This window comes from Xenia sp. Carnegie-2017, unplaced genomic scaffold, assembly GCF_021976095.1.
Source record: "Xenia sp. Carnegie-2017 unplaced genomic scaffold, XeniaSp_v1 HiC_scaffold_16, whole genome shotgun sequence".
NCBI lineage: Eukaryota > Metazoa > Cnidaria > Anthozoa > Malacalcyonacea > Xeniidae > Xenia > Xenia sp. Carnegie-2017.
This window is the reverse complement of record NW_025813469.1, coordinates 2,218,062-2,245,878: the sequence shown is the minus strand read 5'-3', so window position 1 is coordinate 2,245,878 and position 27,817 is coordinate 2,218,062. Positions and strand designations below refer to the sequence as shown.

The window sequence follows — 27,817 nt, the reverse complement described above, 5'->3', positions numbered from 1 at the left end:
TATCAGCTTGACAAGCTTTTACTCCGAACAGTTAGCCCTTTAAAGCAAATGGAGATGTCGTGATGAGCGAATCTGGTATAGTGTAAACGCAGCCTTAAATGCAAAAGATTATGGTGATTATTTCGTGATGGCACGATTAGTTTTCGTCATTTCTCGTCGTTAGCCAATCACATGCATTCGTGATGGCGAAGGTGATGTTGTTCGCAAACAAAATGGTTGTTAACAATTTCCAGTGATTCCAATCCTTAAATAGATTCAATGATAGGACGCAATTAGGTTTTTTTGTTCTACTTTTCTATAAACCAATAGGGGGCTCTGCTTTTAGCAAACTTTGTCGTTAAACGAGCTTGCCTTTCGTGGCAATGTAGTTCAGTATTTCAAAAATTAACAACTGACGGAATACCTAAACATGGAACATGTGGCAACATTGTCTTGAACTAAGCACTTGTGCCATCAAGCAGGTGACCGTTGTCGAGGCCGCTTTTAACCTATCACATTGCTCTGTTGTTCTCACCTGTCGTATTCCAACAGCTGAGGGCGGTTATTGGAGAGCATCCGGGACATGTGGGAACCGCGTACTCTGATTGGCTGCGTTGAAATCATAACGTGGTTCAGGCGAAAGCATGATATTCCCGATTGAGGCGTTCGTAAATCGCTCGAGTAATTCAACTTTTGTGAAAAAATTTCGTCGATTTATAGAAGGATCGGCTTCTTCAAGGCACTTGGATGAGGTATGTGAAATCTCTAGGTTATTCTTAAAGTATTTTTAAGGTTTTTGGGCCATTTGTACGAAGTGTATTACCCTTATTAAGCGTCATAAGGGTCCATCGCGCCTTGTCACAAAATTCATCTTTACGATTACGGCGTCTGAAATTCGTTGAAATTCTTCCGCGTTTGATTTGTAAATTTTGCAATGTTGTATTATTTTTGATTCTTTTTTGTTTATTTCTTTGTCTGTGATGTTTCTGGGAAGGATTTGAAGGGGTAATTTGTTTGGGTTTAACGTCTACGGACGGGCATCAATTTGCACATACAAATCAACCTGCGATTCAACTTTAAGTCATAAAGGCCGGCACGGTGTTATGGCAATTGTCTTTGGAGGTGACCGGTTTTCTGTCCGGCCTGTGGCCAATTCCTGTGCACAGGTCGTCTGCATTTTGGTCATTTTCTGTTCGGTTTCTCTCCTTAAGCAATTGCCAGCACTAATTGGCTAAGCGATGGCACCAAACTCAACGATATTGATATAAATAAATAACAACATTTTGTTGTTGATCATGTAAAACGTGCAAGGAAACGAGCGCATAGTCGACACAATGGGCAAGTCGTTGCATCATCTATGTCGATTTCTGTAACGATTGCCGTCAATTTGAACCTATTTTCTTAGATTAATTTATACCAGAACCATTTTATCGCGTTATAACCCCTCGAAGCAGCGATTAATGATAAGAAATTGTCTGATAAATTTACGACATAGTTGTTCGTCGAATGGCGGAGGACGCTCGACTTAAATTATCTCTAGATTTCCGGTTCCACGAGGACTTAGCTGTGGATTTTATAGCATCCTGACTTCTTTGATACGTAAGGTGTTGTGAGTGCTTGGGTTTTGGTGAAGTCGTGTGTTTGATAAAATTATAATTGAGAATTTAGAAGGAATTCTGGAATGTATTTTCTAATTAATATGTATTTCCTTTCCGGGAAATACGAAGCATTTTTATAGTGAAATGATTGACAGGAAACCCTTGCTTGACAGAATATTTCTTTGGAATATAGGAGTTTTGAAGGGTGCCATAACATGCTACTAAAAAAGTTATTGGGAAAGAAATTATATCAGTCAACATAGAATTTCCATCTTTATGTATCTTTAGGTAATACTCAACTTAGGTTTTAAAATATTCAAGCTTTCTTGACAGATTTAGTAAGTAAACTGTCAAAATTTTGTGTTTGTGTTTAAGCCATTTCCTGCCATTCATCTAAATGAGTTATTTATTTTAAATTATAAGTGTAGCTGCAATGACACTTGAATTGAACTGTATCCAATAACTATCATTAACATTATTGCGAATAATTTTGATTTTTTTCCCTTTTTTTTTTAGCTTAGGAAATCATTGTATTTGGCAACAAAGAGCAAGCTCAATCATTCTTGTGTAATGTTGAGATAACAGACAAAGACTGAGCACCATCAGTGGCAATAACAATGACAAACTAGCTCAAACTAGAGCATATTGTTGACTTGTTTTTCTTAGTTCAACATGGCTGGTTAACGGCATGAATGATCCATCGGATTTGCTGAATTTAATTGAAAGTGGAGAGGGAATTTTCGATGAGATTGGCATGAATAATATATCATCGCAGTCATCTCTTCCACAAACCTCTAGTAACAATCATCTCTTCAACATGGACTCGTTTGCGAGTTTCCCGAACCAGACTTCTGGCTCGACGCAATCGCAACTGCTTCACATGGCTGGTCAATCTCAATCTTCAGATCAGTTTCAGCAGTTCTCCCAAAAGCTAAGCCATTATGCTGCCAATCCCACGTTGGCACAACAAGGTAATGGCTTTCCCAGTCAATCAGTAAATAAGCTAGCCCAATCACAATCACAACAATTTTCAAGAATGCCTGGAATGCAAATGCCCGGAACAAACCAGTTTCCCACGCAGGTCAGTACTTCCCTTGGAACAAACTGGCGTAGATCATCTAACTTGCACAATTCATTTGGACAATTTGGATTGGCTCAGCAGTCACAGCCACCAACCAATGAGCAAGCTCCTACTGCAGGATCACCATTGTCACAAGGATTCATGAGCTCGCAACCAAGTAATTTAGCAAGGCTTCAGCATTTCATGACTAACAAACAATCAAATCCAATGTTGAGTCAATCTCCAAACCAGTTTATAGGTCAGGAGAGCTCATCTAACTTGACTGATATCAGCAATTCAACCCCAAAGTTGAACCAAGGTAAAACTGTGTCATCAGGACGGCCATTTAGCCAAGACCAGTTGAACAAGTTGCACCACTTGGTCTCCGGAGGCATGCCGTCACCTACATCCGATACTTCTACAAATGCGAACTCACCTGCTGCAAACTTTGTCCAGTCCAGTAGCTCTTCATTCACGTCCTCACCAGATCCTTTTTTGGCAAACAAGAACATGCCTTCAATGTATAACAATTTACAACAGCGGCAACAGTCACCGATGAGTGGACAAGTTCCAATGCAAGCTCAAAATCCCTTCTCGCAAGCTCCTTCTGTAAATAGCATGCAACAAGATTATGCTATGCGACGACCACCGCAGTTTCAAGATGGCAACTTTCAAGTGAGGTCCAGCATGCCAGTTCAACCGCAGATGATGAACCAAAATCCTAATGCAATATCAAACATGAAGAGTGCCCAACTTCTTTTTCAATTGCAACGGTTGCAACAGCAAATTTCACAAGTGCGTGAACTGCCCTCCCCTGCCAGAGATCAACCTTTACAGCAACTTCAGCAGCAGTTCAGCCGTCTCTATCACTTGTACCTCGTGGACCAACAGAGACTGAAGAAGCAACAGCAGACAGTTTCACAAATAAGATTCAATCAGGACAGTTTGTTGAAACAACATCACCAGGATAAAGCGAATCGTATAGTTGCCGAAGCAATTGCAAAGTCCGCACTCATGAATAGTGGCTATAATTATCAAGCCGAACAGCAAATGAAAATGATTGGTCAGCAATTTGGGTCGGCCATGAATAGGCCCATGAACTACGATATGAAACAGGACAGATTTGCCCAGCAAAAAGTTGCGGAGCCGATTGTGTTGCCACCGACGATTGTTAATCAACTTCCGAAAACAGTTAGGAGCTCATCAAAGTAAGTTTTGTTAGGGGTTTTTTTTGTTTTTTACGTGCTCAAGATGATCATTGTGTCAATGAAGAGGGAAAATTTCATCTAATGATTATTTATCTGGAAGAGATATTCCTTGAACCACAATTATTGCAACTGTAACCATAGTTATCTATTGGTTGTGTTTACTTTAGGCCCCCAGCAACCGTGTTGAGCAAACCAGTTGTAAAGAGAGAGCGACGAGATTCTTCCGAACATGAACCATCGCCCCCAAATTCACCAGGAAGTTTTCATATTGAAGATAACACGCCAGCAAGCATTACGGTAAGGTCTTTGGTAGGATTTCAGGGTACGTAGCATAGGTATCCCTTACTCTGATAGAAAATTTGGCTTGCATTGTTGTCATGCAACGCAACATAGAAAATTTATATGACGATTTGGTTTAAATCAATCAAAACAATCTATTGGCAATTTTTTTAGATTTCCAAAACAAGGGTGATTTTTTGTTTTGGGGAAGATAATACTCCTATAAGTTGTTTGAACACACCGTTATTTCACCGAATATATATGAAAACAAGCTGTGAAGATTCCCTTCAGAAGATTTTTTTAATGCAATCTTTTGAAGTTGAATTTGCAACTTATTTGTTTCCTGTTTTGAAAACGATGTAAAGAAATGTAAAGAATAGTTGGTTTTGATTATTTTAGAAATGAAAAATGTTTACTGTGTTTACACAGGCTTACGTGAGCCCAAGGAGAACTCGAGAGCAGATCAGTGCAAGCTCAAGACCGAAGGTCGAGGTTTGCACATGCTTAAGAGTTCTCGTAAACGTCTCTGAGGTTTGCATATGCCAGTGCAAACACGAAAAACATCTTTTATTTCGTTTATAAAATAACAATGCAAAAAAGACAAATTTGAAACGAATGTTTAGATTTTCCCTCCAACATGTGTTCATGGTTGATTTTTAAATTCTTTTTGATTGATTTGATTTGTTGAGCCCAGATGGCCGTTTTATCGTTTTTATTTTATAAAAAATATTTCTGTAGCGGCGATCACTAAGGGAACGTAAGAAAAAGACGTACAAGGACGATTTTGATTACAATTTGTCTGACGAAGAAGACGGTGGAAAATCCAAGTCTGCCGGCGGTAATGGCGTCAAATCCGAATCAGGAGAACCGATTTTCGACGAGGCACCACTTCCGGAAGAGAATCTAGTTGTGGAGAAAATTCTTGCCTTAAGAACGGAGACAAAGGTACGTGGATATTCGTAGGATATGTTGGGATCGTGTTGGCTTTTTGTGTATGTGTTGTAGGTGCACTGAAGTTTCCAATCAAGCTTAACTAGGGATTGTCAGCTATTTGAGCGTTGATCTATTGATCCCTTTTAGGAAGATGGATTTGCCCAGGAAGAATTTCTGGTAAAGTACAAAAACTAGTAAGTAAAGAAACTCATTCTATCGAATTGTAAGGACACCATGGATTGAGAAGGAGTGGTTAGGACCACATCCAGTGTGGATTGTCGTGGTAAATCTTCAGAGGATTGATGTGTTGCTTCCACTTGGAAATGCTAGTTGCTCGTTTGAGGCATCTGCGAATTGCTGGTAGACTTGTGGTAGTTGTATTGCTCATAGTCTGGTATTAGTTATGTTCTTGTTAGCCTGGGACTGATTAGATTGTTGATATCCCTGTATTAGTCGTGTTACTGGTAGCCTGGTACTAGTTGTATTCTTGATAGCCTGGTACTAGTTGTGCTCTTGATAGCCTGGTACTAGTTGTATTCTTGATAGCCTGGTACTAGTTGTGCTCTTGATAGCCTGGTACTAGTTGTGTTCTTGATAACCTGGTACTAGTTGTGTTCTTTGATAGCCTGGTACTAGTTGTGTTCTTTGATAGTCTGGTACTAGTTTTGTTCTTGATAGCCTGATACTAGTTGTGTTCTTGATAGCCTGGTACTAGTTGTGTTCTTGATAGCCTGGTAATAGTTGTGTTCTTGATAGCCTGATACTAGATGTGTTCTTGATAAACTGGTACTAGATGTGTTCTTGATAGCCTGGTACTAGATGTGTTCTTGATAGACTGGTACTAATTGTGTTCTTGATAGACTGGTACTAGATGTGTTCTTGATAGACTGGTACTAGATGTGTTCTTGATAGACTGGTACTAGTTGTGTTCTTGATAGACTGGTACTAGATGTGTTCTTGATAGACTGGTACTAGATGTGTTCTTGATAGACTGGTACTAGTTAGATAGCCAAGTATTTAAGTTCAATTCTGTATTCCTGCACTCCATTCATAAATTGGAGGACCGTGTTAACGCTAGGTTTCGTTTTAGCTCTTACCTACATGCAGAATGGGCAACCGCAGAAAAACTAATGCAACATGACAAACGAGTTCAGATGAAAATAAAACGATTCTTCATAAAACGAAATTCGTTGCCATTTCCTGACGAGGTGCGTATGTGAAAGACTGTTTATGACATAATTTTAACAGATTGACTACACCAAGTACAGGAGGTTAAGTCCCACATCTTAGCAATACTGTCGTAATAATCTTTCTTTGGGTCGCGCTTGAAAGGATTTGGACTAGTTTAATTGCTGGCTTCAAATTTTTGGCGGGAAGTAATCTTGCAATTTTGTTCAGTTCAATGTTCATCACAAAAGTGAATGAATAAATAATAACCGCATTCTTGTGATCAGCGGTTGCATATTTGAATATTAACGTGTACTCTGTTGGCCAGGTTGATGACGAACCATTTAATCCAGATTACGTTGAAATTGATCGTATTTTGGATGTGTCGACGGGCGTTGATCAGTCCACTGGAGCGGTATTTATATCTGAGTATTTAGCGCATGTCATGTCTGTGTGCAATGACTTTCATGTTTGTTTGTTTTTTTCAGCCCGTAAGTCATTATCTCATAAAATGGAGATCTCTGCCTTACGACGAAAGCACTTGGGAGGTTGAGGTTTGTCCTGTTTAACATCATCCAGAATGTTTGTAAATGTAGATCGTTCAGGTTGGTATAGTCCTGAGAAGGACTGTTTTTGTTGTTGTTGACTGACGTTTCGACATCCTTAGCAGTTGACTTTGAAGATGACTACCGCTAAGGTTGTCGAAACGTCAGTCAACAACAACAAAAACAGTCCTTCTCAGGACTATACCAACCTGGACGATCTACATTTACACCATTTACTTTATCATCCAGAATGATGAAAAATATTATTAGCAAACATTTTGCTTGCTCATCTTAAATTTATCGTCGATGGCGTCTTTTCGACTATGAAATTACGGTGTTTTTCTTCAGGGAGACGTGGATGAGCAGTCCGTTGCAAAGTTTCGCAATATTCAAATTCCTCCAGCGCCTCATGAAAGACAGGTGAATAAATAAATACGATGTGATTTGTATATCTTTGTATGTTAGGAATGAAACTTGATTTTCCGCCTTGTCAAAACAAAATTTGCTAACTGCAGGGTTTGTTTTGTTTTGGGCCAGATATATAAGTGCAATGTGGTTACTATATCACAGTTTTTCTGTGAAAGGGATACGAATTTTCTTGCTGTTGTAATGTTGCTGTAAATGTCTCTGAGCTTATTTGTTATATTAAGGGAGTCTGTCCGCTAATATTTTAAACTTCATGTAACCTCGTCCCTTATATTGGAACTTCCATTACGTAATGTATTAAACTCTTCGCTCAGTTTCGAAGGCGACCGCATCCGAGTGAGTGGCGAAAGTTGGACAAATCGCCGATTTTCAGTAACAACAACACGTTACGCGAATATCAACTGGAGGGTCTGAATTGGTTGACCTTTTGTTGGTATAATGGGTAGGTGCATGCTATATTGATATCGCGGCCTTTCGAAATCACTCTTGTTTGATTTTTTTTTATTTTTTGCAGGCAAAATTGTATTCTTGCTGACGAAATGGGTCTTGGTAAAACGATTCAAAGTTTAACGTTTCTTATTCACGTTAAGGTAGTTAGTTACTGGTTTTATTTAAACACGGTAGTATCTCAACTTGGATCCTAAAATACAACTACATATAAAAAATAAAAAAGTTGATTTTCAAAAGTTGATTCACTGGTTGTGTAATCCTCTCGCAGTTCGATTGACGTGTTCACTATTGTGTAAAGGCTATACTTTTCTTAATATTGTTAACAATTTACCTTAGCAATACGGCATTCGTGGACCATTTCTCGTCATCGCCCCCCTGTCAACGATCGCGAACTGGCAACGTGAAGTGGAAACATGGGGAGATATGAACGTTGTTGTTCACCATGGAAGGTAAGGGATCGCGTGGTATGCGTATGGACTTAAAATTCAGCTATAGTTAAGTCTTACATCATTTGGAGGACGACACTCCTTTGGTAATGTTTTTGTCGTCATGGATAGTAAAGGATCACAAGGGATGCATAAACTTTGGATTCTTCCATAGTTTCATTTCATTTAGATGACAACACTCCATGCTTATGGGATGCCACCACCTTAAAAATGTGCACTGAATTTTTGTTAATTTTAAATTGCAATTAATGTTTTTATTAGTGCTACCAGTCGTCATCTAATTCAGCAATACGAGTTTTACTTTCGTGGACCTACGGTAAGTATCGGTTAGTGTTCGGGCCTCGCGATATTTCACCTCGGCTAATGCAGTGTGAATGTGATATATTTAGGGTGAACCTATGATCGGAATGTACAAATTTCATGTTTTGATAACGACCTACGAAATCTTGATAGGTTTGTACATAGCGCGTGTATTTTTCAAATGTTTTCGATTCAAAGTTCATATGTGGTGTGCTTTCATGTCTTATATAGCGGATAACATGTTGCTGAGCAGTATTCCTTGGAGAGTGGTTGTCATCGACGAAGCGCATCGTTTGAAGAACAGGAATTGTAAACTTCTGGAAGGGTTGAACAATCTGCAAATGGTATGAAGTCATATTTAAGTGCAATTATTGAGATTTTATTACGATGACAATGCCATGTGCATACTAAAGTAAATGGTTTGAACCCGGGAGTATCGTTACAATTTTGTATATGTAGATCGTCCAAGTTGGTATAGTCCTGAGAAGGACTGTTTTTGTTGTTGACTGACGTTTCGACAACCTTAGCGGTAGTCATCTTCAGAGTCAAACTCCTGTCAATAGTAAACCAAGCTTTTTGACTCTGAAGATGACTACCGCTAAGGTTGTCGAAACGTCAGTCAACAACAACAAAAACAGTCCTTCTCAGGACTATACCAACCTGGACGATTTACATTTACAAACACGTCCATGTTGTTGTCGATTTTTTAAACTTTCGTCAAATTATACATCCTAAATGGAAGTTTTGGTGTTTCACGACTTTGGACGGGTATATCTTGAGAAATGTAATGTTTGAGAACATGAAGGAAATCTTTTAATCGGTCCATATTTTTTTTGTCAAATATCTTTTCTTTTGTCAAAGAGCTCGGTTTACTATTGACAGGAGTTCGGACGCGGGGCTGATATCCCAAAATCACACCAACCCTTTACAGTTAGCAGTGATGTTTCCACTTTACTGGTAAAAGTTCAAAGAACTGGCCAATGATTTGAACAGTGTTCCGACTTTAGTTTATATGACGAGGTTCATTACACATAAGAGGCTGCTAATGAGGCCAGTTATTTGTTCCGGTTTCTTTTGTTGAATCTCCATAAATTGCTTTGTTCTCCGAGAAATAGTTCTTTAAGGAAGATCGCTGCAAGTCCTAGCCATGTTTCCAAAGCTTACCTGCACTTTTCGTTTGTTTAGGAACACCGAATCTTGCTCACAGGAACGCCACTTCAAAACAATGTCGACGAGCTGTTCAGTTTGCTGAATTTTCTCGAACCCGCGCAATTTCCTTCTCAAGCTGCTTTTCTTATGGAATTTGGAAATCTGAAAACGGAAGCACAAGTGGAAAGATTACAAGCCGTAAGTAGTTGTTGTGCGCATGTCAGAATCTTGGTCATGACAGAATTTTGTTGTTCAACGATTGCATGGTTTCTTTTTTTCCATTCCCTTTTGTTCCACGCGTTCTGTCAAATGAAATTCACAAATTTTTTGTTAAGTGTACATGTTGAATTTTAATTTTCGGCAGTTGTTGAGACCAATGATGTTGCGTCGTATGAAGGAGGATGTCGAAAAGAGCCTGGCGCCAAAAGAAGAGACGATCGTTGAGGTAAAGCTATGCTGTAATGTCATCTCTAATTTTCTCGGCGAAATATCTTGGGGGTGCTCATGTCTTCCCCATTGTCCCAAGTAGATCACAATGAGCGATGGGACGTGTTGTGACTATTTTCAATATTTCCTTTTTCTAATTTTGAATTAGTGTTGGGGAATTGTACTACATTGCCCATAGCTTGAAGATTGGGATTGTTGACGATATTTGCCATTGCCTTCGTTTTTTGCACATGAGTGAGAGAGCCATTGATTGTGTTTGACTTGCAAAACATGCGGAAGTTATAACATCGCATTGAACTGAAATGCAATGTTCGATAGGATGATAAAAGACGATGCATTTTACTTCAAAGAATCATCCACTTTTGTGCGCTGGCGATAATGTTAAGAATGTCAAAATGGAGTTACTCGAGGCTACTCTTGTTATGACAAGAAGCTGACATTTTGAAATGATGTTTTTACATGTTAGACTACTGAAGTGTTACGGATGAGATTTAACTACTGATCAAAATGTTTCTTACTTGTCATTAAACTTACCTGTGTAATCCAGCCAGCTCATCCAACTGAGCATGCGCTAAGGCTTCTTTTAATAACGAAATGCCATCTTTTATAGGGGACTGCAATCCGTATTTTTCACAAAATTGTTTTCAATAAAGTTTACTTCGTCTGCATAGTAAAATTCACTCACGCCATAATAACTACCGTCTGAATACACTTTGCTTTCTCCTTGAACAATTTACATCGCTTTTAAATCAATTTTAAAAATTCGAATTTCACTTATTGAAAAAAATTCCCCGCGAAAAAATTACATTTTTGGATCACGGTCAAGATATCGTAAAAAACCGCCCGCTGCTGCAGCCAATCAGATTGCCCGCTGCTTCAGCCAATCAGATTACGAAAAATTGAAAAAAGTATAAATTTTGCTATTTCAGGTCGAGTTGACAACGGTTCAAAAGAAGTTCTATCGTGCCATCCTGGAGAGAAACTTTTCCTTTCTCAACAAAGGTGCAGTTTCGACGTCAAACGTTCCCAATCTCATGAACACAATGATGGAACTGCGCAAGTGCTGTAATCATCCTTTCCTTATAAATGGTGCCGAGGAGAAGATCGTTGGCGAGTATCAGGCGAACTCTGGCGAGGACAACCGAGACACTGTTCATTTGACATCGTTAATCGAAGCCTCCGGTAAACTGGTTCTCATTGATAAACTCTTGCCGAAGTTGAAAGACGGCGGACATAAGGTAGAAAGATATGTGTTCTATGGTCTTTTTTTGTCTTTTCAAGAATGGATACATAAACTAGTGTACTTTGAGTCGTTCTCTGGGCAAAAAGCATGACTTACAGTCATACATGTTAAAGACTGCCGACAAAAAAGTTTGTAATATGAAAGAATGTTATATGCAGTGCGGTGTTTGAAATTAAATGTAGATATGATCTTCGCACTTTGCTGGACAATTTAAGCAATTGTCTCAAGAACCTGAAAAATTTAGGTGACTCAACTTCCTTTCACGGGAAAACATTAGCCCAACAAATTGACCTGCTCTCCACTGTGTGACTTCATAGCTCAGTTGGTTAGAGCACTTGTACCGGCATCGCAGAGGTCGTGGGTTCGTATCCCGTTGAGTCACCTGAATTTTTCAGGTTCTTGAGACAATTGCTTAAATTGTCCAGCAAAGTGCGAAGATCATATCCTCATTTAAAAAAGTTTGTCCTAGCTAAATCTTTAATCGTGTTTGGCTCTTGACTCGCATGGCCTTAACTTATCTTGTGCAATTTAAGCCACTTAAATAAATATATCTATAAAAGAGATATTATGACATGAATTATAAATGTAACTGCTTCGTCTTCACATAACAGGGATTGTAGATGAAGGCTTAAGCAATTATTTTATGCGTTGAACACACTCAATTTTGGAACGGCGAGCTTGCTAAATTTATAATGTCGGTGATTTATTCTAAGTGACCTAGCAATACGTTTTATTGTTCAAGGTTGTTAATTTAGTAGTACCAGTGATTCAAGGTTGCTAATTTAGTTATACCAGTGATTCAAGGTTGCTAATTTAGTTATACCAGTGATTCAAGGTTGCTAATTTAGTTATACCAGTGATTCAAGGTTGCTAATTTAGTTATACCAGTGATTCAAGGTTGCTAATTTAGTAATACCAGTGATTCAAGGTTGTTAATTTAGTAGTACCAGTGATTCAAGGTTGCTAATTTAGTTATACCGGTGATTCAAGGTTGCTAATTTAGTAATACCAGTGATTCAAGGTTGCTAATTTAGTAATACCAGTGATTCAAGGTTGCTAATTTAGTAATACCAGTGATTCAAGGTTGCTAATTTAGTAGTACCAGTGATTCAAGGTTGCCAATTTAGTAGTACCAGTGATTCAAGGTTGCTAATTTAGTAGTACCAGTGATTCAAGGTTGCTAATTTAGTAGTACCAGTGATTCAAGGTTGCTAATTTAGTAGTACCAGTGATTCAAGGTTGCTAATTTAGTAGTACCAGTGATTCAAGGTTGCTAATGTAGTAGTACCAGTGATTCTAGGTTGCCAATTTAGTAGTACCAGTGATTCAAGGTTGCCAATTTAGTAGTACCAGTGATTCAAGGTTGCTAATTTAGTAGTACCAGTGATTCATCCGCTGGTCAAGTACTTGCGAAATTTCAACATGACTTTGCCTTCACTGACCCGTAAAAATTTCTTTTCATTTGACCGAAGGTGCTGATCTTCTCGCAAATGGTGCGATGTTTGGACATCTTAGAGGATTACCTTATTTGCAAGAAATATCTGTTTGAAAGAATCGACGGTCGTGTTCGTGGTAATCTGAGACAAGCCGCCATTGATCGCTTCTCGAAACCCGATTCTGATCGTTTTGTCTTTCTTCTGTGTACCCGTGCCGGTGGACTGGGTATTAATCTTACTGCCGCTGACACCGTGATCATCTTCGATTCAGATTGGAATCCACAGAACGACTTGCAGGCTCAAGCGAGGTAAAATTTAATTTGAATGTCTGTTAGCTTTATTTGATTGAACCTGACCCTGTTGGCATAAGTTTGATAAACTCTTATTGATATGGTCGTTCTTGAAACATTGATGCTAGTCATATTTGACTTTATTTTTTCCTGCCTCGGGTCGCTTTTGAGGCCGAGTGAAAATATTTTTTTAGTACGGAGCTCCTAGGCGTTAAATAACGTATTCATTTATTATAGTTATATTGATATGCGCGTGCATGAAAAAAAATAAAGACTCAAACTTTTTATGCTTTGCGCAGATTTTCACAGGTTATAAATTGAGCAAAGCTGAGAGCAAATTACCAAAAACTATAAAAAACCAATCTTGCGACGTTTTAAAGGTCACGTGTTTGATCGTGTTTTTAACTAGGTGTCATCGTATTGGTCAAGCCAAGTCAGTCAAAGTTTACAGGTTGATTACGCGAAACTCGTACGAGCGAGAAATGTTTGATCGGGCTAGCATGAAGTTGGGCTTGGATAAAGCCGTTTTGCAGTCAATGAGCTCCAAAGACGGTACAGTTAATTCCGTAGGCCAAAATGTAAGTTGTATGTTTTAAAAATGTGACAAAGACCTTCTTCATTTCATCTTGCGATATGGATGCGAATGTTTATTTTGAAATATTTGAATTGTTTTCTGTTTTCTTGCCATCCTTCAGCAAGGGCTGTCGAAGAAAGAAATTGAAGATCTTTTGAGGAAAGGAGCCTATGGAGCTGTGATGGACGACGACGAAGCTAGCTCAAAGTATGTCAAGTTGTGTTGGACTTTAGCTAATTAAAGTTATTTCGTTTTCTGTTGTTTCGGTCATGCTTGTTACACGAAGTATTTCGTATTGTCGACATAGACTATACCGTAAGAAACATACTCCGAAGAAATAGGTTTTTGCTTTGAACAGTTTTACACTTCGTAATCCATGACATCAATAAATATTGTTTTAGGTTTTGTGAAGAAGATATTGATCAAATCCTAGAACGCCGCACTCAAGTTATCACAATCGATTCTGTCGGTCAAGGCTCGTCATTTGCTAAGGTATGAACTTTAGGTCAAGGCTCGTCATTTGCTAAGGTATGAACTTTAGGTCAAGGCTCATCATTTGCTAAGGTATGAACTTTAGGTCAAGGCTCATCATTTGCTAAGGTATGAACTTTAGGTCAAGGCTCGTCATTTGCTAAGGTATGAACTTTAGGTCAAGGCTCGTCATTTGCTAAGGTATGAACTTTAGGTCAAGGCTCATCATTTGCTAAGGTATGAACTTTAGGTCAAGGCTCATCATTTGCTAAGGTATGAACTTTAGGTCAAGGCTCATCAGTTGCTGAGGTGTGAACTTTAGGTCAAGGCTCATCATTTGCTAAAGTGTGAACTTTAAAACACGGAGGAACCACAAGAGACTATGGCTGTTCATTTTTAACGACCAATTCTTTCTTGCTTTGCATATTTTAGGCGAGTTTTACTGCAACGAAGAAAGGAGATGAAATTGATATTGACGATCCAGATTTCTGGAAAAAATGGGCGATGAAAGCCGACATTGATGTTGACGAACTCATGAACAAGGTAGTACAAATGTGCGGGTGGTTGTTTCAGGGTGTTAGGGTCGATGTTTATGGTTGCCAGGAGGGGATGGTTTGTGTTTATTGTGGGGAGGGTTTATGATGGCATTGCCTTCTTTACGTATATTTAAACTAGTTTTCTGCTTTAGGATGAACGTATTATTGATGCACCAAGGCAACGTAAACAAACAAAACGATACGGTAGAGGTGATGATGTCGATTATGAACTCTCCGATCTCGACTCGGACGAGGAGGTTCAGCCGGCAAAGCGCAGGGCGTGGACCCGAGTGGAATGCTTTAAGGTCGAAAAGAATCTTCTCGTGTTTGGGTAGGTTCATTTGTCTGATTATGTCCTGTGTGAGGACGAAACGTTACTTTAAATAATTTATTCTTTGTTACTTATGCTTAGAATTTTATTTTGGGCAATTGTTTTTCCATTGCGAAGTTAGCTACATTTTAGGTCGTCTGTTAAGGAGCCAAAGTAGGTTAAAAAAATAATTACAGAAAACTTAACTCGTTTTCAACGTTTTTCTTGTTTTTCAGTTGGCAACGGTGGAAGGATATCATTCATGCAATCCGAAAGAGGAAGCTCTCAGAACGCGAAGTGGAAGCAATCTCTCGTTCCATTCTTCTCTATTGTGTTCATGCGTATAGTGGCGACGAGAAGTTACGTTCGTTCATACTGGAACTCATAAAACCACCTGTGTCGCGCGAGCGGCTGCCTAGCGAGGAACTGGACGCTACTTACATGCCCATACCAAAGGGCAACGGTAAGAAGGCCAAAAAGGGCGGTAAGAAAGGAAAAGGCGGTAAAAAAGACGTGAACAAAAGCGCTCTCGCGTTAATTGAGGCGGTTGGCGATTGGAAAAGCATAAATCCAGAATTATTGATTCTTGACGAGGGATACAAGAAGCATTTGAGACATCATTGTAATAAGTAAGACCCATTTTAAAACATGTGCCGTATTTCTACGTATGTAATGCTCAAGTGTAGATGCAATGCAATCAATACGGTGTTATTTTTGGTTTTCATTGATTGTGTTGTCTTTATTTAGGATCCTGTTGAGAGTAAGGTTACTCTACATCATGCGTGTGGAGGTCATTGGCGCCATGGAGTCTATTGTACGAAGTGACTGCTTGGCAAGGTGAGACCATCTGAGTTTTTATGGCATACCCCCCCCCTCCCTTACGCTTTACAAATAATGAAAATGCATGAGACCATCAGAGTTTATATCGCATACCCCTTCTTCCGCTTTACAAATGACGAAAATGCATGAAACCACCAGAGTTTATATGGCATACTCCCCCCCTTCTTCCGCTTTACAAATGATGAAAATGCATGAAACCATCAGAGTTTATATGGCATATCCCCTCTTCGCTTTACAAATGATGAAAAGGCATGGGTCACGTTTTGTCTGATGATATCTGATGAACACGCCATGTTGCTGCCTTCCTTCTGATGTTTAGCGATATTAGCATTACGTATACCCACGTATACTGTTAAATACCCACGTATACTATTAAATACACACGTATACTGTTAAATACACACGTATACTATTAAATACACACGTATACTATTAAATACCCACGTATACTATTAAATACACACGTATACTATTAGATGCACGCGTACACTGGTTTGAATTGAAAGTACATTCATTGCTATAACGTTTATTCTGAATATCTAGCTTCTCGGTGGGTTATTGTGGTTTTCATTGCACGATGAAAAAATGTCGATATTTTCTGTTTAGCGACATTAATGTGAATCTGCCGATGACCGAAGGCGATCCTCCTATTGGCTGGTGGAACGAAGAAGCCGATAAGTCGCTTGTTATTGGTGTTTACAAGCATGGTATGTTACACAACGCTTTTTCTCTCTCCGGAAAGCGCGAAATTTTATAACATGCAAACTTTTATGGCAGAGCGCATGCGTTCAAGTTAGCGTATTGTAAATATGGCCGCTGGCATTAATTTAATTCTTTAATGGAAAATGAAAGATCGTAACTGCACAATCGTTTTGTGCTATATTTAAGATGAAAGCTATGTAAGAAAACTGAGAATTTATTTCATGATAATTTTCACGTTTTTTTCTATCACAAGTTGCAATGAGTGTGTGTAGTTGATAAGTTAATAGCTCAATAAATTTTCATAGCGTAAGGGTTGAAAGTGGCTTACAAAAGAAGGTAATTCTTGTTTGCCATGAAGCCCATGGATGGTTTGCTCACGAGGAACAGTAAATGAGCGAATTAAATCGTGAAAGATATAAGACACTTCTTGTGGATTTTAGGTTACGAACGATACAACGCCATACGGGCAGACCCTTGTTTAATTTTTCTCAAGAAATGCGGCCCGCCCACTTCATCTGATGAACCAGCTGCCGGGGACGGTGGTGACGGCGAAGGATTGAGGTAGGTAGAAGGGTATACAATGTATTTGACATCAGGGGGGCATTAATCCTTCATTGGCGAAATATCGAGTGACTTTCATTATCTGGCGAATGCACGTGCTCTTGATAAGCACATGTCACTTAACTAGAGATATGTGAGATGTGCTTTTTGTATCGTTATCTCTCCCCCCCGTCATTATGTAACTGAAAATGGTAAATCATATAGCGATGATATTTTTCCAGGGAGGATGAGGACAATCGTGACGATCCAGATTATCAACTTCCACAAGAAAATAAAGCGGACGATGGCGAGTCTGATGAAGATGAGGATTTTGATGGCGAAGGAAAGGTACTAATTTCATCATAAAGTTATGTTTTCACGTGAAAGGTATCTCCCCCCCTTGCCATGGCATCTGCCGTGAATCTTGATACATCTAATTTTTCACCCCCTCCAGGAATCCCGGAGTAGCGGTAAAGCAGGATCTAGAGCTGATAGAACTCCGACAGGTGATTTATTGAACGCATTTACATTTTACTGTGTCTGTAATTTTATATAATCATAATTACAAATCTGTCATCGTTGTTTTTTCTAGATGCCAATGCTCCAGTTCTTTCGACTAACTCTTCCTTCCTTCCGTGGCCGTCTCCCTCCGATTTAAACACGAGACTACGTCGAATTGTTGCCGGCTTCCAGCGAATCTTAAAGAAAGAAGAGCTGAAACGAGTTGCGGTTGAAAAGGTGCGAATTGTCAATCTTTCAAGTTATTTTCACGTTCTTTTGTGTTAATATTGTGCCAGCAATAATCTTGATGTGAAATTAGAATGATTAATTAGCAATTATTGGATGAGGTTGAGCATGATATCAAGAATTGTTCAGACCGATGTCATTGTTATCATAACATTTACTTAGGTCTGAATAATTCTTGATATCACGCGAAAAACGAATTCAATAATTGTTTTATTATTCACCGAAGTATTATCAAAACATATCAATGTAAAACATTTTTCAAACCTTCGCTAATTTGTTTTTGTCAGACGGTTTATTCAAGTTTGTCTCGTTTAAATATGTTGTAAATGTGTTCAAAGCCAGCTTCGTCGCTTTTTTAGTGTTTTCCGCAGCCTTTTCCTTTAAAAGCTTTCACATCCTTTTTAGAAACTGTGGCAAACATCGCCGTTGTTTGATTTGTTTTCAAAACCGGCTTTTAGTGGCGTCCATATTTGTAGAAACTATTTTCTGTAGGTATGACGTCATAACCTGCAGATATCGAGAATTATCTGCAGGTAGTTGACCAATCACAGCCGAGAATGCTCACATAGTGAATAAAAATAGTTAACATTGCTCCTTACGCCCCGTATTTGAATACTAATGCTCTTCTATGACAGTCTTCCCGCGTGAAATGAAGTCATTGTTGTGATTTGTTCTCCAGCCAATCAAATTGATGAATTCGTTCAACTCAGTTTCTTCGCTATGGAAAAACGTCTTGTGCGTTTCGCCGTATTTTTTGCTTGTGAAAATGATGCGAAAATAAAGTGGCAGTGATTTGCTTGTGCTTCTTGTTCAATTTATTATAAATGGAAAATTTCTATATTTTTTGAACTGATTTACATTTTTCCAATATTCTCCTGACGACTTGTGTTGAGGATTTCTCCAGTCATTGACAGAGTCGTGACAGCTTGACTATGTTTTCACAGGAGAACAGAAGGAAGGAAAAGGTCGAGGAAGCTGTAAGACAAAAAGAGTTAAAAAAAGCAGAACAAGCCCAAAAGTAAGTTGGTTTTGTTTTCTTAATCAAAGGAAAGATTTTGTGAGATTGTGATTTCTTTTTTTCAGGTGGTCGAAACGAGAGGAAGTCGATTTTTATCGTTGTGTTTCAACGTATGGTGTTCACATCAACGCGGCAACTGGAGAATATGATTGGTCGAAGTTTAGGTAATGAGAATATGATTGGTCGAAGTTAGGTAATGAGAATATGATTGGTCGAAGTTTAGGTAAGGAGAATATGATTGGTCGAAGTTTAGGTAAGGAGAATATGATTGGTCGATGTTTAGGTAATGAGAATATGATTGGTCAAAGTTTAGTTAATGAGAATATGATTGGCCGAAGTTTAGGTAATGAGAATATGATTGGTCGCAGTTTAAGTAATGAGAATATGATTGGTTGAAGTTTAGGTAATGAGAATATGATTGGTCAAAGTTTAGGTAATGGCAATACAATTCTGTTAGGGACTGGACATAGTATCCACCTATTTTTAAAAGGTTTTTTCGATCTCAAATGATGAAAAGGCATGGTTAAGTTTATCTTATTTTCAATGACGAACGCACCATGTTGCTGCCTTCCTTCTGATGCCTAACCTTATCTTACATGCGTCATCAGACTTATGACGAGAGTGTTGATGACGTCATTGTTGATGATGTCATTGTTATGTTTTATATTTCATTACAGGCAAATGGCCCGCTTGGACAAGAAAAACGACGATAGACTTTCACAGTATTTCAAGGAGTTCTTGGCCATGTGTAAACGAGTTTGTGGTCGTGCCACAGACGAGGAGATCATCCTTGGTAAGCATGGATGTTCAAGTCATTTTTAACATAAGATTTACATGTGTAAAATCATCTTTAACATAAGATTTACCTGTGTAAGAAATTTACGTTGTGTGTAAAAATCTATCTTTAACATAATATTTACATGTGTAAGAAATTTACGTTGTGTGTAAAATCATCTTTAACGTAAGATTTACATGTGTAAGAAATTTACGTTGTGTGTAAAATCTTCTTTAACATAAGATTTACATGTGTAAGAAATTTACGTTGTGTGTAAAATCATCTTTAACATAAGATTTACATGTGTAAGAAATTTACGTTGTGTGTAAAAATCTATCTTTAACATAATATTTACATGTGTAAGAAATTTACGTTGTGTGTAAAATCATCTTTAACATAAGATTTACATGTGTAAGAAATTTACGTTGTGTGTAAAATCATCTTGAACATAAGATTTACATGTGTAAGAAATTTACGTTGTGTGTAAAAATCTATCGTGTGCAAACCAACTTGCGGTCGTACCATAAACAAAAGGAGAACATTCACAATAATCACTATTGCTTATGTTATATTTAGTATTACTTTTGTCAGTTGGCTCAAATTCCAAATTCATTTATCAGGTGTAAACGGATTTAAAAACATTCGTTGTTGACGTTGTTTCAACCGAAATTATAAATTTTCACATTTTGTGGTCGACTTCACATTCACACTCAGGGCGTTTCCACAAGTAATTTTTCAAGTACTTGATGTTATATTAACGAACATCGCTTTCAGGTAAAAACGTCGAAGCAATATCGGAAGAAAGAGCAAATCGATGTTTGAGACGCGTTGAACTTATGACCGTTCTCCGTCTGGATGTTCTTAACCACCCTAAACTCGACGAAAGATTGAAGCTTGCTCAGATAACTCCAGAACTTCCTCCGTGGTGGCGATGCGAGAGACACGACAAGGATCTTTTAATTGGTGTCTCGAAACACGGCCTCACGAGAACTGATCTCAATATTTTAGAAGACCCTGAACTGTCATTTTACGAGTTAAAAAGCGAGATGGATGCACAGCACATGGCTCCGATAGGTATGCTCATATTGCATGTTTAAGTATGTACCTTTTTGGGGAATTTTTAGATATAATTTATCTCTTGTGGCTTGCTGGCAAGTTGTATAGCTATTACGATGTTACAAAAGCTCACACATTTCAAAAATATTTCTTCGTTTTCAGCGAATTCTACGGATTTGTTAAGTGACACCCTCGAGACCACGTCGCGAGATGCCTTTGCTCCCACAGCGTGCGAGGATAAAGTAGATAAACACATACATGAAAAGGTTGAAAGATCGGATAATCAAGAAGACTCCGTTGACGATACTCAAACATCCTCTGCTACGCCCACATCGTCCAGGGTTATCCTACCAAACCCCCAGATTACACCTGATGCGTCTACTGATGACAATATCGAGAGAAATATCGAACCCGCACCACCCGCAACCGACCTTAAACAGGTTAGAGTAACAGTTTTCACCCGTTTAAGAAGAGCTTTTCTGTAGTCGTAGTGTTGAGGGAAACATCCTGCTTTCCAACTTGAAGATGACGTTAGAAATTTGACAGAGAGTTAGATTCTGTTGTTAGTTCGGTCACTTGGCGGTTTTTCGTGTAATTTTATCCTATTTCTCATCCTCTAGGATTACGTGAAGGACGAATCTCAAGTATCTGGGTCAAATGCTCTCTCTTCGATGGCGAAACAAGTGTCGGCATTGCCACCCAATCCTGACGTCCCGACGCACACAGGACGTGTGAACGTCGATGATGGTATGGGAAGTATTCCTCCCGGAAGTATTCCCCCAGATGTTAGTAACTTTAACCCGATGATAAACGAGTCTATGTCTATAAAACTTTGGTGGCCAAAAGATCGCGTTGTGTTTCAACGAGTTCAGCAACTGTCACATTTGATCGTTACGGGGGAATGGCCCACTAAACCTGAGAAACCTGAAAGACTTCTCGATCAAGCTGTATTTCCTGCCGGAAGCGATCTGTCACCAATGGGTTTTTCTATGTACGGCGATATTGGTGAATTGGGTGACCTTTCGCCTGATGTTATGGTTGATCCTCTTTCGAAAGCTTTTAAAGTCAAGAAGGTAACGATATTTATTATATAATTTTGATCGAATTTAAAGGTTTCCACTGAAGATATCATTGTTAATCATCGTTATTTCTTGGGCAATAATTAGCACGAAGGTCTCAAAGTCACTTTGAAGAAAAATCGAAAGAAACGTAAAAAGGACGAGGAAGGTTAGTTGATTTTGTTACTTACAGAAGAATGAAACGCTTCGACATGTGTTTGTATGAAAGTTGAACGGTCTTATTTTCTTAACACTTCATTGATATTTCTTATCATATTAAAACTTAAAATTCTTTTCTCATTAGGTAAAGGTGCTATTAGCAAATTCCTTAGTTTGTTTTCTTCACAATTAAATTGTTCTTTTTCTCTCCTAATTTTTCTATTTTCGACTCACGGATGGTGACTCCTAGTTGCTACATTCTGTGTGTTGCCAAATACCAAAACAGAACATATCTTTGCCTTTACGATTGAGTAAATGACAGTAATATTAGTAAATTTGCACTTAGCTGGGTTTTAAAATTTTGATGCCCCGAATCTCTTTCATTTTATCCGTGAATCGACGTCGTTGGTCTTCGATCTTCCGTGCTGTTTCCACTATTTTCAAATTGTTTCCACTTTTCATGGTTGTTTTCAATAGTTCCTTCTATTCCTTTGTCGTTTCCATTTTCCATATTGTTTCCTTTTCTATCATAGCGTTCTTTTCTTTTAAATAAACTCTTGTCATTTTGTCGGTAAGAAACTTTCCTTAAGAAGAAAAACACGTGACTGCTCAATCTGCTGATATTCAGTCAATTTTTTGAAGGTTTAATGATGGAGGATGACTTCGGTGAAATAAACCGTTCTAACGACTCGTTAATGATGTCGTACGACGCTGACTTCAATATGCCTCTCAAACTGGACCATACGGACATGTTAGGTCAGGTTTCGATGTCGAAACCGCGGAGGAAACGTCAGCGAAAAGCCGAAAAACCGCCCAAACCACCCGTGGAGAAGAAAAAACGTGGTCGAAAATCCAAGATGGAGAAATTGATGGCGCAAGCGGCTGCCGACGCCATGCATGCTGGGTTAGTCCCACCACCTGGAGGAGACTGGTTGGGAGGAAACAGAAGTGGTGTTTATATGGCTGGAGAAATGATGAACGGACCACCATCATCTCACGAATCGATTTTGAGCAACGATATTGAAGTGAGACGGCGTTCTATTGATAACCCTATGATGGAGGTAGGAATCGAGATTAATCTGTAAAGATATGTTGATTTTTTCTGTAAAGATAACTGCGTACTGTTTTCTAAGATTGAGAACCAATGATATTCGTTTTTAGAGACCACGTGTTCCCCCTCAAGGTGGTAATGTTCACATGGAAAGTAGGCAGCTACCTGGTACCGTTAGAACTAGCGTACTCAAGGTATGAAGGGAACTCTAGGTTGTGCTGGGGTTGTCATTGTAAAAGTGCTTATGACACGAAATTTTCACACAAACATGTAACGATACTCTCGGGTTAAAACCATTTACTTTAACGCGAAATTTTATCACAAATTTGTTTGTTTGCGTTGGAAAGAACATATAACAAATACAATGCAACAGTTTGATGAATACATTTGTAGATGACTATGTGCAAAGATGCAAAGCTATTTTAATGTAAACTGTCGACAAAAACTAGTTTTTCCTAAAACCAATTGTGCAACGTGAGTTCATAACGATGTCATTTTACTTATTGAAGAAAAGTTACGTGTCTCCAAAGAGAAATAAAACAACACAATTTCATTAAAGAAGTTGTTGAGTCGTATTAGATTGCCTTTACAATGCAATCAAAAAACACTATGGTAAAATTTGATGTCATGTGCACTTTAAAAGAAAAGTTCGATATTGTATAATCTGGGACATCATTGTTTATCGTTCTTATTTCACATTGCTTCTGTTTAGAGTACCACAAGTGCTGACGAGGATTCATTTCAAATGCGCCACGGTTCCTCTTCATCGCATCCCGGTAACGATCCTTCGCCACCCCTCACATCACCCATAATCCCTACAAATTCTGCTGGTATAAGTCCAACCTCGACAACTCCCGTTAGACATTCTCCATTCATGAAGACCGAGTTTCCGTTCGGTACCAGTCAGTTTACAAACTACCCCAAATATCCAGTTGGGTTCCCTCATCCTCCTAGTCTTACGCCTATCCCCTATTCTGCTCCACCCAAGTCTTCTGGCATATCTAGCCCGACGTCTACAAACTTGTCAAGTAACGTGCCCACGATATCACAGTCTGAACCCTCGTTCAGCGGAAAAAACTCTCCCGTCGACAACCCTGTGGATTCTATTTGTTACAACGGTTTCCCAAGTGTCTCACCGTCTGAGGCGATAAGTAGTTACACAAAGGAATCTGCGCTTATGATAGAAAACTCCGAAATGAAAGTGTTCAGCAGTGACAGCGAAAATGATATGAACGAGGATAGTCTGGACGCTAGCGATGATGAAGATGTGTCCAGCAGTCCCCTGACGACGTAGTTATCATTGCGATAAGCAATTTTTTATCATCAATCGAATTACGGAAAAATTTTAGCAGTTTCGAAATTTGTGACTGTGTTGAGTTTTTTTCTTCGTTCTTATTGTGCAATTTATATCCTTAGCTGGTTCAATGTGGATTATCGATCTAAAGGACGTGTGTTTGGGTGTTGTTTATCCAATCTCTCGTCTTGTTTTATATTTAACAGAAATCCTAACCTCACCTAGTGCTTTTTTCACACTTCTTTTTTTTTTTAATGTGGATCTTATAGAAGCCGAAGAACGAATCGGCGTATTTATTTTACAGATTCCACAAAAATCACATCTTTTCTAAAACTTCCTATTTACGATGAGACTCGCGGGTCACTTTTTCAATTTGGTGTTTGAATAATTACCTATTTAATGAGCACTAACAACTTTTGGAAGTTGTTGTCATGTGTATGTATATTACTTCTTAATTTCAGTAATTTCTAAGAGCATCCGTACTTATTTATCCTAAAAACCACAATGAATTTTCTATGTATGTTTGTTGATAAATTGTGAATAAAACTCCTGATTAGGTTTGCATCTTGATATTTCTTTGATTCCATGATGATTGCAGCCAGCTCTATCCTCTATCTTGTGCTTGGCGAGGTGCTTGTACTAGTTAATTTATGCACCAAAGTAATTTAGTTGAGGACTGGCAGAGATATATGCCATAATTTGGTTAAATGACATCTACAAAACTATGATTATGCATCGGGTCAATTAAGCTCATGTAAAATGTTAGCTATGGTCTTTTCAGATCCAAAAAAAAACGTTTAAAGCCTGCAAAATAGCTTTGTGTTGTTGTCTACAGAGAATGAACTTTAACAATGAAGCATTTGCACATGACACGTTTTTAATTTCTCACACCTTGTGTTGGGCATGCGCACAACACGTCACATCTGAATAGGTAAAAACACTAATTGCTTGGGAAACTTGTAACGCTTTGTGATCTGTTGTTGTAAAGATTAATAGTAAAAATGTCGTACGCTTATCTTTTTAAATACATCATCATCGGGGATACAGGTAAGAGCAGTTTATAGAAGATAATTTTGACGTGGTTCGCGTTATTGCATTGTCAATTTGCTGTAATGTTTATGAATGGACGAAGATCGACCGGCCATCTTGATCGGGGGTAAAGTTAGTCGTTTTCAATTTTTGATGAAATCTCCTTGTTCTGTCCTTTTTTAGGTGTAGGAAAATCATGCCTTCTACTTCAATTCACTGACAAACGCTTTCAGCCCGTCCATGATTTGACAATCGGTATATGTTGCCCAGATTTCGATTTCTTTTGATTGCTTTTGATCCGAATTCAGATTTTTAAAACTCAGTGTAAATACACTGTTTACTTTGCTCATAAGACTGACATTGTGCATTTTAGGTGTCGAATTTGGAGCTAGAATGATTACTATTGACGGTAAACAGATAAAACTGCAAATTTGGGATACGGTATGTATGAAATACATTAGAACTAGTTTCGTATTGTCAAAATGTCATCTTCGCTAAGATCCAGTAAAAGTGTTAAAATCAAATATAGAGCAATACTTTATTATGTCAACTATGGTGATGTAAGATGATTGACTGGATCATTTGGGGATTGTGTTTGCTCTTGGTTGGACTGACGAGATGCCAGGGTTGTACTTAGTCAAGTTTTTGTTGTTATTATTATTATTATTCAGGCTGGACAAGAATCGTTCAGGTCGATAACCAGATCATACTATCGAGGAGCTGCTGGGGCTTTGTTAGTCTATGACATCACTAGACGTGATACTTTTAGTCATTTGACAACTTGGCTTGAAGATGCTCGTCAGCACTCCAGCTCAAACATGGTAATCATGTTAATTGGGAACAAAAGGTATTTTAGTACTGTAACTCTGAGTTTCAACTTAACCATCATTAGCTTTTTATCATTTAAAGCAATGTATAGTTACTCTTCTTCTTAATCAGTCCTTAACATGAATTAGCTAAAGTCTCTCTACTGTTGATTTCACTTGACTATATTTCATTTACCTGTTGGAGATGCTGTGAAAACTTTTTGGATTTTCACTTTGGCAACAACCAAAGAGCGTTGACTTTGGCATGAAAAGCTTTGGCTCTGGTTAAAAAAAGCTTCGGCTTTTTTTTTGTTTTGATTTGATCAGACTTCTAACTGAAATCTTGCAATTTTACAATTATATTTTACTTGAGTTTTTGTTTGGTCTTCTCTGGCAAAATACATCAAAACTTTGATTCCTGCACTTTGGTCTAGTGCAGGGTCTCAACTATGATCTCAATTTAGAGACACTTAAGAAATAATAATAATATTAAACAAAATAAACTTTATGAAAGTTCATGTTATAGTCCAATTAGCAAGAGTGGCTTACGTCAATTTTGTCCCAACTTCCTACTGAGACAGAATCTGTTGACATGCCATATTACACTGCAGTAAGATGGCTAAGTTGTGGAAAAGTGCTGTCAAGGGTTTTGAGCTAGGAAGGAGCTATTTTTTAACTAATGAAGCTTGTGTTATGTCGTTTATTAAAATATTCGCTCTTTGACCAGTCTGTTCTCGACCCTCAACATGCTGGATGAAAGTTCATGTGGCCCTATGGCTGTAAAGTTTGGAGACCCCTGGTCTAGTGCATGGTAGTATTTGTCATGGTACTAATCCTTAAAATGACACTTCCTTCTTTAGTGACCTTGATGCCAGACGTGAAGTCAAAAGAGAAGAGGTACATCCACTTGTAGTGAATAATATTCGAAAAATTATTTGTTTCTAATGATTTGATGATCTTTTCATATGCAGGGCGAATCCTTTGCAAGAGAGCATGGTCTCATCTTCATGGAAACATCAGCCAAAACTGCAGCAAATGTTGAAGAGGTTTGTTTCCCATGTGTGTATGATATAATTTTTTCGATATTGCAATGCTTATTTTGCAACAATGAGTTTTATTTTGTGTCAGGCATTCATTGACACGGCCAAAGAAATTTACAAGAAAATCCAGGAGGGGGTGTTTGACATCAACAATGAGGTACTTGCAAATTTGGGGCATTTTTTCTATTGCATCATCTCACGTGATGTTTTTTTTGCATATTTAGGCTAATGGTATCAAATTGGGCCCACAACACGCCACCTCAAGTCAGGCCATGCCAACAGGTGGCAGTAAGTCCAATGATGGCGGAGGTTGCTGCTAGATTAATCCATTTGTATCAAACTTTTAGTGGCTAACATCCACTGACCTTAAAAGAAAATATTTCATTAATTTCTAACAATACAACTTCCATGTAAAGGTTAGCCTTATTTCGATTCGTTATAAGAAGATCAAATTACTTTAGAAACTATAACAAAATTATTTGAGCTCTTTATTAACATAATGGCATCGTTCTGCTGCTTTGACACAAACATATCTGGAATATTAATACTCGTTGATGTAACATCAAATCCTCCGTTGAAATATCTGGACATTTGTTCATACCTCAAACGCAATACTTACCTTAGTTAGATTTGGTCATAAATTATATCTTGGTTGATTGACTGTGTTAGAAATAGAATGTAAAATATTGTATTATGTGAGAGATGGCATTTGTTTTGAATCATCCAAAGGTGATGACTCTATGTAATGTGACAATAAATTATGGACTGGTGCACTTATAATTAAATGACTTTGGAAATAAAGCAAAAGCAATCTTTGAATAAGCAATTGATTTCTTTTACTTTCCTTTAATTATT

General features: G+C 38.2%; 2 protein-coding genes across 2 annotated transcripts; both read left to right on the top strand.

Annotated features, from left to right (window-relative positions):
- Positions 1 to 591: 591 nt before the first annotated feature.
- Positions 592 to 24,651, top strand: LOC124437401 (chromodomain-helicase-DNA-binding protein 8-like). Its single transcript, XM_046987377.1, has 41 exons — positions 592 to 731; positions 2,094 to 3,845; positions 4,013 to 4,142; positions 4,863 to 5,069; positions 5,205 to 5,251; positions 6,148 to 6,265; positions 6,553 to 6,639; positions 6,713 to 6,778; positions 7,118 to 7,189; positions 7,510 to 7,637; positions 7,710 to 7,785; positions 7,982 to 8,094; positions 8,353 to 8,407; positions 8,481 to 8,544; positions 8,623 to 8,735; positions 9,577 to 9,738; positions 9,905 to 9,985; positions 10,917 to 11,225; positions 12,703 to 12,974; positions 13,366 to 13,534; positions 13,652 to 13,737; positions 13,932 to 14,022; positions 14,434 to 14,544; positions 14,690 to 14,868; positions 15,084 to 15,476; positions 15,595 to 15,684; positions 16,294 to 16,394; positions 16,830 to 16,950; positions 17,172 to 17,277; positions 17,384 to 17,435; positions 17,522 to 17,667; positions 18,621 to 18,694; positions 18,760 to 18,858; positions 19,372 to 19,487; positions 20,244 to 20,543; positions 20,688 to 20,965; positions 21,146 to 21,598; positions 21,692 to 21,752; positions 22,385 to 22,803; positions 22,904 to 22,987; positions 23,506 to 24,651. The coding sequence occupies exons 2-41, from the start codon at positions 2,266 to 2,268 to the stop codon at positions 24,085 to 24,087; spliced, it is 7,791 nt and encodes a 2,596-aa protein (XP_046843333.1). The 5' UTR covers positions 592 to 731; positions 2,094 to 2,265; the 3' UTR covers positions 24,088 to 24,651.
- Positions 24,652 to 24,990: 339 nt separating this feature from the next.
- Positions 24,991 to 27,781, top strand: LOC124437403 (ras-related protein Rab-2). The gene is made up of 8 exons (XM_046987379.1): positions 24,991 to 25,134; positions 25,300 to 25,371; positions 25,490 to 25,557; positions 25,788 to 25,963; positions 26,783 to 26,819; positions 26,894 to 26,968; positions 27,051 to 27,119; positions 27,187 to 27,781. The coding sequence occupies exons 1-8, from the start codon at positions 25,089 to 25,091 to the stop codon at positions 27,280 to 27,282; spliced, it is 639 nt and encodes a 212-aa protein (XP_046843335.1). The 5' UTR covers positions 24,991 to 25,088; the 3' UTR covers positions 27,283 to 27,781.
- The last annotated feature ends 36 nt before the right edge of the window (positions 27,782 to 27,817 follow it).

Coding starts and splice junctions, on each gene's coding strand:
- LOC124437401 (XM_046987377.1), top strand. CDS start 2,266: ATGAATGATCCATCGGATTTGCTGAATTTAATTGAAAGTGGAGAGGGA. Junction 13,535..13,651: donor TTAATTCCGTAGGCCAAAAT/GTAAGTTGTATG, acceptor GCCATCCTTCAG/CAAGGGCTGTCGAAGAAAGA. Junction 14,023..14,433: donor AAGGCTCGTCATTTGCTAAG/GTATGAACTTTA, acceptor TGCATATTTTAG/GCGAGTTTTACTGCAACGAA.
- LOC124437403 (XM_046987379.1), top strand. CDS start 25,089: ATGTCGTACGCTTATCTTTTTAAATACATCATCATCGGGGATACAG. Junction 25,135..25,299: donor CATCATCATCGGGGATACAG/GTAAGAGCAGTT, acceptor GTCCTTTTTTAG/GTGTAGGAAAATCATGCCTT. Junction 25,558..25,787: donor AACTGCAAATTTGGGATACG/GTATGTATGAAA, acceptor ATTATTATTCAG/GCTGGACAAGAATCGTTCAG.